The 18,225-nt window shown below is 43.3% G+C and overlaps 1 protein-coding gene across 1 annotated transcript in view; it reads left to right on the forward strand.

Annotated features, from left to right (window-relative positions):
* Nucleotides 1-10,883: 10,883 nt before the first annotated feature.
* The window catches only part of LOC125101552 (protein PBMUCL2-like), a 32,656-nt gene continuing 25,314 nt past the window's right edge, over nt 10,884-18,225 (forward strand). The window contains 4 exon segments of the mRNA XM_047731968.1: nt 10,884-11,082; nt 12,368-12,434; nt 12,585-12,802; nt 13,184-13,587. Of these exon segments, the coding sequence (XP_047587924.1) occupies nt 10,884-11,082; nt 12,368-12,434; nt 12,585-12,802; nt 13,184-13,587 (888 nt within the window).

Consider the following 18,225-nt stretch of genomic DNA (forward strand, 5'->3'; position numbering starts at 1 on the left):
AGAACACAAATTTATCTGTATGGAATACAATGTCCAGCACATAATGGGCAATCACTAAATATTTGTGGGATGAATCCCTAACCATTTCCTGCTTGTCAGCTCACTTCCCTCAGGTTTCATATGCCATGAATATTCTTTTACCCATGTGTCTAAATGATCTGAAATGTTTCCTCTGCCAGGAAGCATTGCCAGATTTTTGGAGGAAGTGGAGACAGCTTGTTTTAATTACATATGGTATAAAATTAAAATTTCCATAGGGTCTATTCCCAATTTGTTTGCCATGAACTGTGAATAAAGAAACTGCCAACCCTCTTAGTTCACTACTATCTTTATTTTGTTCTCCTCATTCAGCTGTCTTTGGGTAATTTCTGTTGGCCTCATCCAAGTGTCTAAGCAAAATTGTACTGCAAACCCTAAGTTCCCCAGCATACCGGCAGTGTTTTCCTTGATCAGCTTATCTAGCACACAGCACTGATGAGAAGAAGCAGTTGAGGTTCCCTAGGGTATAAAATTTCCTATAAATTCTTCAAAAATCAGTGAGGAATACCCCTATGAAGGGGTTTAGAAGGAGGAACATTCTTCTCCAGTTGTTATTACTCCGTCAGTCCTATCCAGTGTGTGTACTGGTGAATATTTAACAACCAGTTTTTGTGGTGCAAATGTTCCCACCATGGCTGATTTCAGGCTATCAACATGACATCACAGAGCATGAGGCTGAGAAGAGATGTGCACACACCATTATATACTATTTCCACTAGACATGTACAACAGATATACATAACTTCATGAACATGGATAATAGTAAATAAAATAATTGGGAAATAATGAGTTTGAAGTACTTTTACCATTGTTTTAAATATAATTTAGTTCATTGTAAGCTAATTTTATGTTTAATGATGACTGAGTTGCCAAAACTGCTAAAATTTTAACAATTTGGGCCCTTGCAGGTAGGTATGCCCTGATGCCAGTATACCACTGGTCTCATTTCTCCAACAACCCACAGCCCCACTTCTTCCACCCTCTACTTCCCATGCCCCAGAGATTCCAAAGTCTATCCTTGAGTCTCTCTTCTCTTCTCATTCAAGATGTATTTTACATGCCTACTGTATGCTCAGCAGCTCCCAGAGGTCCAGTCCCTAGTTCCCATCCACAGTAAATCTCACTTTCTATATTCTTCCTGCTAAGTTCTATTCATCAGGTCTTCCTTCCAGCCTCACTCTCACTCAGGCATTCAGGACTTCTCATCCAGGAAACAAGGTCTTGAGTTAGAATAGGTTTTCAGCCCGGTCTCTGCCTGAGAGGGTGGGTCCCCTCCACTTTGACAACTTCATCCTTTTGAACTGTCCTACTTCCTGCTCCTCCCCAGACCCTGCCTAATGGGATCATGTCATTCTCCATTCTAATGTACCTTCTGACCTCTGTATTCTCCTCTCTGAGTTCAAGTATTCTGCCTACAGCTGGAAAAATAACAAGCCACATATCCTGCCCCTGCCCAGCGCAGAAGATACTATAAAGACTTTCTTTGAAAGATAAAGAAGCGACATTCTATGGAGGAAGCCCAAGGAGCCAGCTACTGGCATCTCCACTCTGCAGCCCCAGGTCTTCCTTATTGATGGTTTTCTTCAGATTAAGGACCCATTCTTTGGAGATGCAAACTCCCAGCACTCCAGCCTCAGATCTCCACCTCTTCTCTCTCCAGACCCTCCATTTTTTTTTCTTTTTCTTATAGGCCTTAGTCTTATCTGGGACACAGGACCCCTCCTCTCTTGGCTTCACAGGCAGATTATCTCAAGATGAAGAGAAAAATACTTTCCTTTGCATGCTGGCTGTTTCACCTTCTTCTACTTTTAGGAAATAGTGAGTAATTTTGTTTAAAAAAAGATATTCTTGGAGTTTGAGTGGAGTTTGAGTAGAGTTTGGGGAAATTTTTGACAACTCCTGGGATGCACACTCTTAGTTCCCATTTTCCAAAAAGAGGTAAGGACTCTATTCTCTCCAATTCAACCCAGAACTTATTCTCCATTCTGTTCCCAATAGCAGCTCTTCTGCCCAGAAGCCTGACCTATTTCCTCTATTATAAATCACCCTCAAATGGCGATGCATTAGAGTTGACAGAGCTCTTAAAGTTGACGTCTACCCACACTAGGCAGGGATCCATCTCCAATATCTATGACAGCAGTCATGAAGCCTCTAATTGAACATGTCAGGAAAATGCTATTCCATACTTGCATAGCTGTAATTTTTTCTAGAATTTGCTCCACCATAGCTTTGGCTTTTGTTTTATGCCCTTGAATAATACAAAATAAATCTAGTCCCTCTCCACAAGCCAGGTTTTCATCTCAATTTCTCACTTAGTTTCTCTCTTAACTCTAACCCTAACCCTAATTAGAGGCATTAACATAAGGTTTTTGGATTCTTCCCCCAAATCTAAATTTGCAATCCTTACAGTAATCCAGACAACACTGGAAAAAAAAAAGAATATAGAATACATGAATAGGGTGAGGAGAAGAACATCTAAATCCCTGTAGAAGAACAGGGCCATAGATGAAGCATTGCACATATAGGCATATGGGAGACCAAGCTGTTATTGGGATGGAAAATCAGGACACAGAAAGTAGTCATGAGATAGAGGAGAAAGGCATGGCCTCACAGTAACTCTAACTCTCTAACAAGGAGGTTTAACTCCTTTCCTGAATCCTAGGGTATCTTATATAATTGAGCTACACTAGCTAGTTCTTTGCCAGACTAAGTAACAAGGCCTTTTGGAATCCCTTCACAGGTGGTTCCCAAACATTCATATGCATAAAAATTACCTGTAGTAGTAAAAATTCCCATTACTGTCCCTTCCCAAAATGATTCCCTTTGATTATCTTTCTCCTAGAAAAAATGTTCAATTCTATTTTGAGATAGCTCAATATATATTCACGGTCCTATTAACTTCCTCTTTTATATTCCTTATCTGGAGAGTATCATGAATAGTTGGAGGAGGAATAATACCATCCTCCTATGACCCAGGTCATGTGACTCCCCCATATCTAGGATGTGGAATAATATATGAGCTAAGGACTGGATCTGTGTCAGATGACCTTAGATCCCTGTTCTGGGGCATCTGGCTGGCTCAGTCAGTTATAGCATGTGACTCTTGATCTTAGGGTTGTGAGTTCAAGCCCCATGTTGGGGATGGAACTTACTTAAAATGAATGAATGAATGAATGAATGAATGGATCCCTGTTCCATGATCTGCTAGCTATTTTAACCCCAGACTAATTGCTTAACATCTCTAAACCTTAATTTCCCTATCTACAAATGTGAGTAATAACAGTTCCTATTTCATGGAAGTATTATAAGGATTTGAAATCCTAATTCATGTGTGGCACCTAGCACAACATTTAGACACAATGCATAGTGACCACTCAATAAATTATAGCTATTAAAATTATCTTATTATTAGTTATAGTTACAAAATAAAAGTTTCTGGGGCACCTGGGTGGCTCAGTGGGTTAAAGCCTCTGCCTTCTGCTCAGGTCATGATCCCAGGGTCCTGGGATCAAGCCCCACATCGGGCTCTCTGCTCTACAGGGAGCCTGCTTCCTCCTCTCTCTCTCTCTCTCTCTGCCTGCCTCTCTGCCTACTTGTGATCTCTGTCTGTCAAATTAAAAAATAAATAAATAAAAAAATTAAAAATAAAAGTTTCTTAAGGAACTAACAAGTCATCCTTTCTTAATATGTTGGAACTTCCAATGTTAACACTACTGTTACCCACCCCATATCAACCACACTATCCAGTGAGACCATGACAACCACAAACCCCAGAAAAACCCCACCATCCAGCAGAACCATCACAACCACCCACTCTGGTACAACCCCACCATCCACTGGGATGACAGTCACAACTACCCAACCCAGTACAACCCCACTATCCAGTGGGACGACTGTCACAACTACCCTCTCTGGAAAAACCCCACCATCCGGTGGGACAACCCTCACAACCACCCAACCTGGAACAACCCCTCATCAACTGGGACAACCATCACAAACACCCATCCTGGAACAACCCCACCATTCAGCAGGACCATCAAAACCAGCCACCCTGGCACCACTTCACCATTGAGTGGGATGACTATAACAACCACTCATCCTGAAACAACCCCACCATCCAGTGGGGTGACCACCATAATCACTCCAGAACAACCCCACCATTCACTGGGATGACTGTCACAACCACCCACCCCAGAAAAACCACACCATCCAGTGGAATGACCATTACAAACACCCATCCTGGCACAACCTCACTATCTAGTGGGATGACCATCACAGCCACCCACCCTGGAACAATCCCACCATTCACTGGGATGACCTTCATAACCACCAACCTTGGAACAACTCCACCATCCAGTGGGATGACCATCACAACCACCCATCCCAGCACAACCCCACCATCTACTGGGATGACTGTCACAACCACCCACCCTGGCACAACTCCACCATCCAGTGGGACAGTTGTCAAAACCACCCACCCCAGAACAACCCCACCATCCAGTGGGATGACTGTCTTTACCACCCATCCTGGAAAAACTTTACCATCCTGTGGGACAACCATCACAACCATCCACCCCAGAACAACTGCACCATCCAGTGGGATGACCATCATAACCACCCATCTTGGCACAACCCCACTATCCAGTGGGACAACTGTAACAACCCCCCATCCTGGAACAACTCCACCACAGTGGGATGGCTGTTACAACCACCCACTGGAACAACTCTACCATCCAGTGGGATGGCTGTCACAAGCACCCCCCAGAACAACTCCACCATCCAGTGGGATGACTGTCACAACCACCCACTCTAGAACAACCCCACCATCCACTGGGATGACCATCACTATCCACTGGAACTAATTAATGGCTATGCCCTCCAGTGTCACAGACACAAGCACTGCCCCTCCATGGAATGAAGACAAACCTAACAGATACTTCAGGCCATGTGAAATTGCTCTAATCACTTTAGTCTCTGTTGCAAAGGCTGTGATTCTCTTCACTGAGATCCTCTTCCATCTTGTAAGTGCCTGATGTACAGGAAACTCTTTTTCTTAGAAAAGAGAGCAGGAAAGTGAGGAAGGAAACAGTAGAGACAGCAGGGTCACTGTAGGGATAATAAGGAATGAGAAATCAGGAGTTACAAAACAAGGTCCAGAAATAGCAGGTTAGAACCAGCAAGATAGATGGTCAGAAAAGCAATGAATTATTCAGAGGAAATTGATGAATAGAAAATGGGATACAAAAAAGGCAATGGGAAGGAGGAGTGCTGTCAGGGAAGGTGGATGTTTGGGACTGGAGAATACTGGAAGAGAGGGCATAATTCAAATGATTCATCCTTTTGTTTTCTGGAGAAACTTTCTGGGCCTAAGAAACCTCTTCAACACAGATCTCTACCACCTCCATGGTTCCAACCTTGGTATACACCTCACAGCTATTATGGACTCCACAACAGGTCTGTGATTGAGTCCAGAGGAGACTACTCTCCCCCTGCAATCATGGAGCTAACTGTGAGACACAAGTGGCCCCGAGTAGCCCTGAAGGCAGAAGCATCACCTCAGGGGGAGGGAGGGAGATGACCGGATGACTGGAGGCATGAGAGTCCCCCACAAGACCCCAGGCTGCTCCTCCCAGCTCTTACCATTCTCCCTTTCCCTGGTTTTTCCAGACCATAAAAAGTAAGGTGTATTGGGGCACCTGGGTGGTTCAGTGGGTTAAAGCCTTCGGCTCAGGTCATGATCCTGGGATCCTGGGATCAAGCCCCACATCCAGCTCTCTGCTCAGCGGGGAGCCTGCTTCCCCCTCTCTCTTTCTGCCTGCCTCTCTGCCTACCTGTGATCTCCATCTGTCAAATAAATAAATAAACTCTTAAAAAAAAAAAACAAACTAGGGCACCTGGGTGGCTCAGTGGGTTAAGCCGCTGCCTTCGGCTCAGGTCATGATCTCAGGTCCTGGGATCAAGTCCTGCATCGGGCTCTCTGCTCAGCAGGGAGCCTGCTTCCCTCTCTCTCTCTCTCTGCCTGCCTCTCTGCCTACTTGTGATCTATCTCTGTTAAATAAATAAATAAAATATTTAAAAAAAAACTAATAACCTTAAAAAAAAAAGGTGTATCTATGACTGAATTATTTATTTAAATAAATGTGTCTAATACATGTGGGAGCCAGACTTTATGTGTTAGTGTTTATATATTGCTGTGAATAGAGGTTCCTTGTATTCCAAAGACCCCTCTTTCCTGTATCCTCTCAGCTCTCATCCCTACAGTGACATCCAGGGACTTTATATCTGTCCCATTTTCCTTCCTGTCCCCATTCCCTTGAGGTCTCTGGGCTGATGGAAGAATTGAATCGGGAAGATGGGGGAAGGCGGGTGCTGGACTTCACAGATTTGTGTTGCATAATGAAAAAATGGATGGAGCTTAGAGCATGAAGGGGTGAGGGTGCTGTAAGGTAGAGAAGGACTTAACAGTTAATGGGGCTACCTATAGGCATGGCCACATTCACTGGCCATTCATGTCTGCCCTGGGCTTGGACCAACTGAAAAGACAGGTGTGACCTGCCACCTTTCTCTCCTGTGGGCTCCCAGCCCCCAGATGGGTACCAGGCAAGGAAACCATGCTTCCAGTTTCTGCAAGGGCAGGCCCAGCCTTCCCTGCCAGGAACTGGGAACTCAGTAGCATATGCAAAACCAGACCTCAGAGCAGGGACACAACACCCATGTGTCAGCACCAGGCTCTTGCTGAAGGCCACAGCCTTACAAGGCTTCTGGTGCAACTTGCTCCTCACACACATTCCACTAACCCTTTCTGGCTACAAAATGAATCATTACCCTTAACTTAACCCTGCTAAGTCTCTTCAGCTTCTATGGTTCTTAAAGTCTGAATCTTTGCCAGAGCCTTCTTGATAGGACCAGAGAAATTTATGTACATTTTATAATACTGTTAAAGGGGAACTTTCATGGTACAGTGGGCTAAGCATCTGACTCTTGCTTTCAGCTCAGGTCATAATCTCAGGGTTGTGAGATCAAGCCCCACGTCAGGCTTTGTGTTCAGCCTACTTAAGTGTCTATGTCCCTCTCCCTCTGCCCTTCTCACTCGTGTACTCTATCTCTCCCCTAAACAAATAAATCTCTTTTTAAGATTTTATTTATTTATTTGACAGGCAGAAATCACAAGTAGGCAGAGAGGTGGGCAGAGATAGAGAGAGAGGTGGAAGCAGGCTCCCTGCCCAGCAGAGAGCCCGATGCAGGGCTCAATCCGGGATCATGACCTGAGCCGAAGGCAGAGGCTTTAACCCACTGAGCCACCCAGGTGCTCCTAAACAAATAAATCTTTAAAAAATAGTTTTAAAAGGCTGTATCGAAGCCAAATGCAAAATAATACATACTGTACAATTCCATATGTATAAAATTCAAAAATAAACAAAACTAATCTATGGTGAAAGAGATTAGATCACTGATTTCCCATGTGCATAAGCATTTTTAAGAAAAGGAAAATTCAGTGATAGAAATGTTTTATATCTTGGCTGGTCTTTCAGTTACACAGGTTAATATATCTATCAAAGCTTATCTAACTAAATACTTAAAATCTGTGCATTTCACAGTCTGTAAATTTTTCCAAACAAAACTATATGATAGGGTTTTTTCCAACCACATAATAATTTAATATTAGGGGCGCCTGAGTGGCTCAGTGGGTTAAAGCCTCTGCCTTCAGCTCAGGTCATGATCTCAGGGTCCTGGGATCGAGCCCTGCGTCAGGCTCTCTGCTCATCAGGGAGCCTGCTTCCCTTCCTCTCTCTCTGCCTGTCTCTTTGCCTACTTGTGATCTTTGTCTGTCAAATAAATAAATAAAACCTTTAAAAAAATAACTTAATATTATACAATTTTAAAAATAGATTATACTATATAATCTTTAATAAACTGTACTATAAAGCTTTATTATATAATAGTTTTATACTTGAAGGTAGTAGTCAGTGATCTCCGCTTCAGTTTTAATAGCTCCCAGTCCTTTGTCTTAAAATAATTATCACATTTCTCATTCATTTCTTCATTCATTCATTCACCATATTTACTGAGCACCTGCTGGGTGCCAGGTCTGGAGAAGTTGGGGAGACAAGGATGAATGTGTAGGTCACAATTCGGTGAGGGAGAAGGACTTGCAGACGGATAAGTTTAGGCCAAATTATCAAGTACTACTAACTAAAGCAGCCCAGGAAAAAACATATAAGGCTGGCCAAGGGAGGAGGAGCTGACTCACACAGAAGATGACTATGACTTGGATCATAAGGACTTGGCAGGCATTTACAAGGAGGAAAAAGGGAAACGTCAGGCAAGCAAGCACCTCGTGCAAGATGAGGTGTGACACCGCCAGCAAATAATCAAAAGAGCTGTGGGACCAGACAGGACAGCACAGGGAAATAAATGAATCCAGAGGGTTAACTGTGTCGTTTTAGATGTCACATCAAGGAAGTGAGATTGCCCTCAAGAGGAAGTCAACAGATTGCTTTAACGTGTTGTGGGATTAAATATTTTTTCCAAGCAAGAACACTCTGCCTGTGTGAGTAGAAAATAGAGGCCGGAATCCAGTAGGGATTGGAAGTCTAGGGCTCTTATAATATTCCAGGAAAGAAACAAATCCAAGACCACAAAAACATAGAAATGAGAATCAAGAAATGGGATTTCAAGAGGTTTCTGCCTACCAGCTTTTTAAAAAATAATTTCTTAATAAACATATAATGTATTATTAGCTCCAGGGGTACAGGTCTGTGAATCGCCAGGTTTACACACTTCACAGCACTCACCATAGCACATACCCTCCTCGATGTCCATAACCCCACCACCCTCTCCCTACTTCCCTCCCCCCAGCAACCCTCAGTTTGTTTTGTGAGATTAAGAGTCTCTTATGGTTTGTCTCCCTCCCGATCCCATCTTGTTTCATTTATTCTTTTCCTACCCCCCAAGCCCCCCATGTTGCATCTCCACTTCCTCACATCAGGGAGATCATATGATAGTTGTCTTTCTCCGATTGACTTATTTCTGCCTAGCAGCTTTTTAAAAAAATTCCCTACTCTACAACCCATGGTCAATCCCAAAGCATTCCCAATGGTCATTTTAAGCAACAAAATAAACGGTGACAGTGCTGGACCATAACTCACAAAACACAATAAATACCTATGAGTTCATAATGATATAAACAAATAACCAAATAAATAAACTGGGGAGAAGACACATGTTTACCCTATAGAAGAACTCCAGTGAATTAATATGGAAGGAATGAGGGATACTATTACGACCCCAGGGTAACAACTGCTGCAGGAGAGATGTACCAATGGATACCAAAATTTGTCGCTGAAAGTCTAAGCAAAAATAGAGTTTTTGTGGGGTGCCTGGCTGGCTGAGTTGGTAGAGCATGTGACTCAACCTTGGGGTCATGAGTTTGAGCCCCACGATGAGCATAAAGACTAGTAAAAAAAATTAGACTATAAAAACATCTCCCCCCTAATTACAATTGGAAAAGTAGTAAATTTACAGTGGAGAATCCTGTCAGACACCTCCTTAGCAGAGTGGTCAAGGTTAACATCACCAGAAATAAGTCACATTGATATCATGAGCTTCCTGATACAGGGCCCGGAGAAGGACACAGCATCTCTGTGGTATACTTCCCAATAATATATAACCCCAATTTAATCATAAGAAATCAAATGAATGATCAGAAATCAGACAAACTAAAGTTGTGGGATGTTTGATAAAATGTGTGACTGGCGCTCTTCAAAAGTGTTATCATTGGGCGCCTGGGTGGCACAGTCAGTTAAGCGTCCCACTCTTGGTTTTGACTCAGGTCATGATGTCAGGGTCATGAGATTGAGGCCCATGTCAGGCTCCACATTCAGTGTGGAGTCTGCTTAAGCTTCTCCTTCTTCCTCACTCCCCACTCCCTCAGGCATGTGCATGCTCTCTCTCTCTCTTTAAAACAAATAAATATTAAAACCAAAAACAAAGATGTCATCATGAAAAACAAAGAAAGTGAGAAACTGTCATAGATTTCAGGAGCCTATGGAGACCTGATGAGTATGTGCCATGGGGAATCCTGAATGCAGGTGAGAGAAGGAAGGAATATGGGCATTCTCACTCCAGGCCTGACAGAACCTCTGGAGATGAGCTAGTTTCATCTAGTAATTGAGAAAATCTTGGTAGCACTCAAATAGTAGGAACAAGGAAATAAATTTGTGGGCTGCAGATAAGACAATGAAAAGGATTTGGATGATGACTGAGAAAAGAGAGTAGTTTTCAGATATTGAGATTAGGCGTTTATGTCCCCTCATCAATGCCACTCCTTTCTGTTAAGGACAAAGGTGTTCTACACCTTCTGACAAGTAGCTCTCCTGTCACCATGCACTAGTCCCCAAGCAGACATGGCTTATACACTCGTTGCCTACCCCCCACCTTATCACTACCACCTGTGGACAAGAAGCCCTCTCTGAGCACAGAGACATTGTGTGGAGACCAGCTCTCACCCAGGGTTCCGCACCAAAAAGTGATGCCACTCATGCCAATAAGCTTTGATATCCTGTTACTGTTCAAATCTGGGCTCTGGGCCCTGTTTGCACCTGTAAGATTTCTCTTCCTCCCTGCCACTCCACTCTATTAGAGACTTTTTCCCTTGATTGACAGAGAGTAATGGGGCAGCCTGCTCCTCCCTGCAAGAAGGAAGACAGGGAGTCCTGGATTCCCTAGGCAGCAGTATATATAAATTCCACAGCCACTGCAGGCTTAAAAAGAAAAGAGATATAGTAGAGGGAAGGAGGGAGGAAAAAGCACCCTGGCTTCCAGCCCATGTGAATTCTCTTGAGATGAAAAGAAGAAACTGCTCTGCCACATCCCTTCTCCTGCTACTCCTTCTACTTGGGGGTTCAGAATTGGGTGAGTGAATTAACTTTGGAGAATATGAAAAGCTCCTCAGGGCCTTCAGAAATGGGGGGGTTGGGATCTATGGAGAAAAATCATCCTAGGACTCAGGCAGGGCCAGTCTTAAGCAAAGCTATGGAATAAGTGAATGAACTTTGAGAAGTTCCGGACCCTGCTATCTGCCCCCAACCTTCTGTCACAGGGAAGCAGGGTTCCCAGGGTCCTGTTCATTCTCTTTTTCACACCCTCTTTTTTTTTTTAAGATGTTATTTACTTATTTGACAGAGAGAGGGACAGCAAGAGAGGGAACACAAGTAGGGGAAGTGGAAGAGGGAGAAGTAGGCTTTCCACTGAGCAGGGAGCCCGATGTGGAGCTCGATCCCAGGACCCTGGGAACACGACCCAAGCTGAAGGCAGATGTTTAATGACTGAGCCATCCAGGTGCTCCATCTCATACCATCTTTTAAGGAAATGATCTGCTTTTGATCATTTATACTTTATTTAAGTTTTCCTATTTAAATTCTACTAAATATTTAATCCTATTAAATTTAATCCCATTAAATCCTATTTAATTCTTAATTTAAGAATTTTAATTCTTAAAAATAAAAGATGTGAGCTTTATTAGAGAATTTTGGGAATCGGCAGCAGAGAGGAAGAAATTCTTTTGGACAGAGGACCCAAAATTCCAAAATTTATGCCATGTAAACTGCATTTATTCATATGAATAAATACTCCCAGGCCTGATGCCCTGCAGGTGGGGGCAGTGGGAGGTGCAGAGGCTTCATGTCTTCCTTCTACTTATGCCCCTGTCAATCTCAATCAGCTCACACAATCCGTCATGAGTCATGCTACCCCCAAACCAACTTGAATCTCACCTGCTTCCAATCCTGCCACTTCAGCTTCAGAATAGAACCAGGAACTGTCTCATTCTAAATCATATACCAAGCCATGACCTGAATTTAATCTCTAATATGAATCACATCTCCTGCCTCATTTGTTTACCCCAGACATAACTGGATGAGGGGCAACACATCCAAACATGGAGTAAGAACATCCAATCTGCTGAACTACTAACTCTGAGGATGGGAGTGGGAGGGGGGAATGATGCGGAGAAAGAACCAGGCTTAGTGTTCCACAGAAAGAGACCAGAACTGCAGAAAGCAAAACCAAAGGCTGGAAAACAGACATTCTAAGGTTATGGCTTAGCTCTGGATACTGCATATTGTAGAGCCAAGGGATTCCTTGTGGAATATGTTTTATCAGAATTAAACCTAAAAAAACCAGATGACCCTTAACTTAAATAAGTCCAACCATATTTTATGGGGAGACCGGCCATATAAAAGGGAAGGATAACTACTGAAACTATTAAGTAGAGCAGATGATGATAGGCTATCAAAGATCCACATTAAAAGAGATTATTTTTGAGTAGGAACAAGCCAAAATGTTTCCACTAATAACGCACTGAGCAGCCCTGATGACTCACAGACAAGAGAAAAATATACCAGTGATAACCTGAGCCTAAGCTCCACTGAGGACTACACTAGTGAACCCCTTATGACCTCTGAGGACTACACCACTGCAGACGCGGGGACCACCGAGGACTATACTACTGCAGAGGACTACACCACTGCAGATGTGGGGACCACTGAGGACTACACTACTGCAGACCTGGGGACCACTGAGGACTATAGCACTGCAGATGTAGGGACCACTGAGGACTACACCACTGCAGACCCAGGGACCACCGAGGACTATACCACTGTAGACGTAGGGACCACTGAGGACTACAGCACTGCAGACCTGGAAACCACCGAGGACTATACCACAGCAGATCTGGGGACCACCGAGGACTACACTACTGCAAGCATGGGGACCACCGAGGACTACACCACTGCCAATGTGGGGACAACCGAGGACTACACCACAGCAGAGGACTACACCACTGAAGATCTGGGGACCACCAAGGACTACACCACTACAGACCCAGGGACCACCGAGGACTATACCACTGCAGACCTAGGGACCACCGAGGACTACACCACTGCCAACGTGGGGACCACCGAGGACTACACCACTGCCAACGTGGGGACCACCGAGGACTACATTACTGCAGACATGGGAAACACAGAGGACTATACCATGGCCAACCCGGGGACCACGGAGGACCATACCACTGCAGACGTGGGGACCACCGAGGACCATACCACTGCAGACGTGGGGAACACCGAGGACTATCCCACTGCAGACCCAGGGACCACAGAGGACCATACCACTGCAGACATGGGGACCACTGAGGCCCATACCACTGCGGACCCGGGGACCACCGAGGACTATACCACTGTGGACCCGGAGACCACAGACCATACCACTGCAGATCTGGGGACCACCAGGGACCATACCATTGCAGACCTGGGGACCACCAATGACCATACCACTGCAGAGGTGGGGACCACTGAGGACTCTTTTACTGCAGACCCGGGGACCACCAAACACTACACCAGTAAACATCCAGACACTCGCCCTAAGGGAACAGATTCAGTAACCTCAGTGAAACCCACTAGGCGGCTGACACCTATCGGAATCATCCTCATCTCCCTGGCCGCCACCACAGTGGCAGTTTCACTCTTTGTTGGACTTGGCTTCTTTGTGGTGAGTATTGGCCCAGGAATGTGAAGGTCATTATAGGAAAAAGGGTGTCTGAGGAAGAGGATGTGGGCATGAGGAGTTGAGGCATGATAAATTGTCAGAGGTGAGGAAACCTACATAAAGCTTTGGAAAGACAGAGGGAGATAGATGGGGAGAAAGGAGAGGAGCAAGAAGCATAAAAAATGAGGACAGAACTAAGGAAGAGAGTAAGGTGTTAGAGACAGAGAGGGACATAAAGAAAGAGGGAAGGGGAAGAGAGTATGGAGGAAGATAAAGCAGACAGAAAAAGGAAAATAAAAGCACAAATACAGTAAGGCATGGTGAGAGCTAGAAAAAGGCATAAACCATTATGTATAAATAGATATAAAAATTTAGAAATTTTCATAAAAATATAAGAAATTGGTGGTAAGAGGAAAGGATGAAATAGAAACATTTTGAATGGCCCACTCATCTCAAAAACAATGTTATTTTGTTTTGATTACCACCCACTCTGAAATTCTGCAGGAGATTTTTTAAAATCAGGTTTGAGTAGATTTTTATGAGCATGGCTACTCTATATTGGAGAGACAATTGCTGAGAGCTCTCACAGCGGGGCTCTAGGTATGTTTTGTCCTCTGAGGGGCCCCATTGTTTCTACAAGAGAAGATAAAGACTCTATGCCAGCTTTGTTGCTTGCTCGTATTGACTTTTGGTCTAAGACCTAAGCCTTCAAGGTCTGCCTTCTGCTGGATAGGGAAGGGCTGGTCCTCTTTGGCCATCCTGACCTAAGAATTAAGTTCCCATTGAAATCTTAACAAGTGGCAGCTTACATGAGGAGCTAGCTCACGCAGGTCATTAAGCCTCATTAAGTCTTTTGGTCATTGATGCTACTGTGCACTGACCTCTGCCCCAAGAGGCAAACCCATAGCTTGGGATCAATTTGTAAGTGTGATGTAAGCCGAAAAGAATGCATTATTCAGTTGGGGTGTTCATGTTTAATTCCACCAGAATCACACTATGAAACTAGAACATTCTGATGTCACACTATGAAACTAGAACATTCTGATGAATGTCTTACAAGAGGAAAACAAGAATAATAGCCTCTATAAGTACTTGATACACATGTGAGTCACACTGAGTATTTACTGGTAGAGGGAGGACCCTCTTGACTTCAGTGTTACACGAACAAGTGGATTTCTAATTATGTGGATCACTATGAAAATTCAGACACTCTTGCTCCAGGTTGGTGGATAGTTTCTGCCCTCCAACCCAGGCCTCTAAGAGCTGATACAGAGCAGTCACTAGCGATGGCACCTTCTTAACTTCTTATAAAGACTAAAAACAAGAGATGGTTCAAAAGACTCAGAGTACAGGGAGTAAGAGGAAAATTTGTATTCTCAAACTTGCTAATTGTTATAAACATTTAACCAAAAAATGTTTAAAAGATAAGAATTATCTATATTTTCATCTTACCCTCTAATTCCATTTATCCAAGTAGTTTTATTTTTCCTATGTGACTTCAAATTTTTTGGAAATTATGTACCTCTACAGGTAAGTGTCAAGCTCTAAAGAAAATGGCAACCTAGGAAGGAGTCATAGAGTTGGGAATAGGAGCTTGGTAACTCACCACAAGAGAGGAACTCTCCTAAAACTAAACCACTTTTTTCTCCTCTAGAAAAATTGTTTCCTGCAGCCATTAAATCCACCCACCAGCGTTATCTATTTTCCCCATGCCATGGACTGGAGTGCACCATGAAGCGGATTCCGGCAGTAACTATAATGGGTTCTAGAGCAAATTAGACTGCCATCAGTCTCTGCAAAACCATGAAGCATGATAGGCGTCCTCAGACCTCCACTCTTTTCCCCCATTCCCAAGCCCTGAGAAAGGGCTTTAGATGAGAAACTTAGCTGGCTCTAGGAATAAGCACATCAGGGACACCCAGAAGGTTGCCTGTCTGCTCTGAGTATCCCCTAATTCTGTCTGGCCATAGTTGCTTCCTCAGGAAAATTGCCTTAACCTATCTACCAGGTTTAGTAATGAAAACTACTTGAGGGAGACAGACACAACTCAGGTATAAGAGATACTCATTAATTCTGATCAAAGAAATAAAGTAAATGTTTGTGTCTTTCTGTGTAGGTCTCATATCTAAATTCATTCATTTAACAAAATGGTGGAGTGCCCAACATGGGGCAAACACTCTAACCATTTCTGTCTGCCAAATCTGAATCTGTGTACTTGAAGAATATAGCTTTCTGGTCTCTCAAGAGTACTACTCCCAAGTCCTCTCCACACCCAGGCCAAAGGATTATGTTTATAAGATGTAGCTAATTGGTCATTCAACAAATATCCAGTGAGCACCTACAGTAGGGACAGGCCACTGTAGCAAATAACTGAGTTTCATCTCTGCCATAGTGCGACATGAAGGGCAAAGTCTGATCTGACCTCTGACTTGGTAGAATATCTATGCCTATATGAGTCACTCAGGAAAGAATTTCTTTCATGAAAAAGCCTAGAAATGATGCTTAAGATGACTAAGACCACAGACAAGGCCCAAGTATCAAAGATAACAGCTCCCTGAGGAGTTTAGGACAAAAAGCAAAGAGTAAAGATATTTGAAGATGGTTGATTGTTTGTTGCCCACCCAGCCACTATTGCCAGCATCACTGCAACCTTTTCATAATGGAATTATAGTGTTATGGTCTAGAATCAGAAACATAGAGTAAATTACTATACTCTAGCTTAAGTCTGTTTCCAAAATTCACATAATGGCTATTATTCAAGTGTTGTCACTACAATTTGAGTAAGACACAAATTGCTTACTAGATAATGCTCAACACAGACAGGAACACTGACGATTTTTAAGAGATGACCATGGATATGTTTGGTCTATCAGTGTACTAGGGCACCAAGAAGCTAAAAGACTCAGAGATTCATCACCAGCTAGCTCAGTACTGTTGGAGCAAGTTCCCTAACTTCTCAGAGCCTCTTCCAATCTTTAACATGAAAAAACTTATTTAATAAATAATTATGTGTTACTTATTCAGTCATTTCTGAAAATGTTAAGACAGTCCTTGTTCTGGGGGGCCTGGGTGGCTCAGCTGTTAAGCGGCTGCCTTTGGCTCAGATCATGATTCCTGGAATCAAGCCCCACATCAGGCTCCCTGCTCAGCAGGAAGCCTGCTTTTCCCTCTCCGACTCCCCCTGCTTGTGTTTCCTCTCTCACTGTGTCTCTCTGTCAAATAAATAAAATCTTTAAAAAAAAAAAGGACAGTCCTCATTCTATTCTTGTTAGTCTATGACAATTGTAAAGTCTGATCATGCTTATTAATTTTATGTTGGTTTTACATCGGTCATAATAGGATCCAGAAAATGCTTACATTATGAGGATTTTAAAAATTGCCACCTAAAGAAAACATATGTGGCAGAAATACGTATTTGCTATCCAAATTCCATTCTTTGTTTCATACTTGGGGAACCCAAGTTTGTGTTGGGTGGCAATGTTCCCATTTCCCAGTGTCCATTGCAGCCAAGTGTGGAGATGAGATATGGTTCTGGCCAATGAAATGCAGGCAGAAGCCTCTGGGGCCATGTTCCCCCTAAAATGAAACGGCAGAGTGTGACCAGGAGAAAACACTTCACCCCTTCAGCCTTCACTCTTCTTTCCACCTGAAGTATAAGTATGAGACCTAGAGATGCAGCAAGCGTACTGAGACCAAGAGGAGACACATGAGAAGGTGAAGGCTGTAATGCTGAGAGTGGAGTAAAGAAATCATTTGGGTCCCAGGTGGTGCTGCTGCGGCCTCGTTGCTGCTCCAGACCCTTCATATATGAGACAAGTAATGTTCTGCAGCTTAGTTAGATGGCATTCTGTAATTCCAGCCAAATGGGATCCTAACTGGTATGACATGCTTTTAAAATATCATAAAGAACATGTGGACTACCATGGCCCCCATTTCAGGAAACACCACGGTAGGTCCTTTCTAGGCTAAGTGCTAAAGCATATTATACTCATTATGACACTTATGATTTATTGTATGTATCTATGCATGCCATCTCTTTAGATATACAGCTTGTCCCTTCATGTGAGTCCAGCCCCACTCAGCTAATCCTCCTGTTTTCTTTATAAAGTCCAGTGTTGAGAAGAATTCTTTAGGTATTGTTTAGGAGTGGTACCAAATCCAGTTGACCCCAACTGGCACATGCTGTTACTATGCTACCCAGATTAAGAAGACCAGGCAAGCACACACCTTACAGAATTGTGCCTGAACAGGATTTATGCCTGGTTTGGCAAGTCACTCCTCATAAAAGTGTGTGTGAATGCACATTCTGGTCCCATCACCTGTCTTTGCAAACAAGAATACTTGTGAAGTTATCCAGCAATAGTGACTCAACATCCCCCCTACAGAAGTATTGTTTGATAACTTAGTGAACACATAATTGTTTTTTAAATGTAGTCATGACCATTCCTGTGATTTACCTACAAGTCCTCTCTGTAGTCTCTCTATATTTATTTCTTTTATGGAACTGATCACAAGCTGAACTTATCTTTACTTGTGTTTTAATTTATTTATCCCCTCTCTATCTCCTTTCACTAGAATCTTAGTTCTTTGAGAATAAGGGTCTTGAGAGCAATACATGGAAAGATTAAGCATTCAGTAATC

Source organism: Lutra lutra, chromosome 6, assembly GCF_902655055.1.
Source record: "Lutra lutra chromosome 6, mLutLut1.2, whole genome shotgun sequence".
NCBI lineage: Eukaryota > Metazoa > Chordata > Mammalia > Carnivora > Mustelidae > Lutra > Lutra lutra.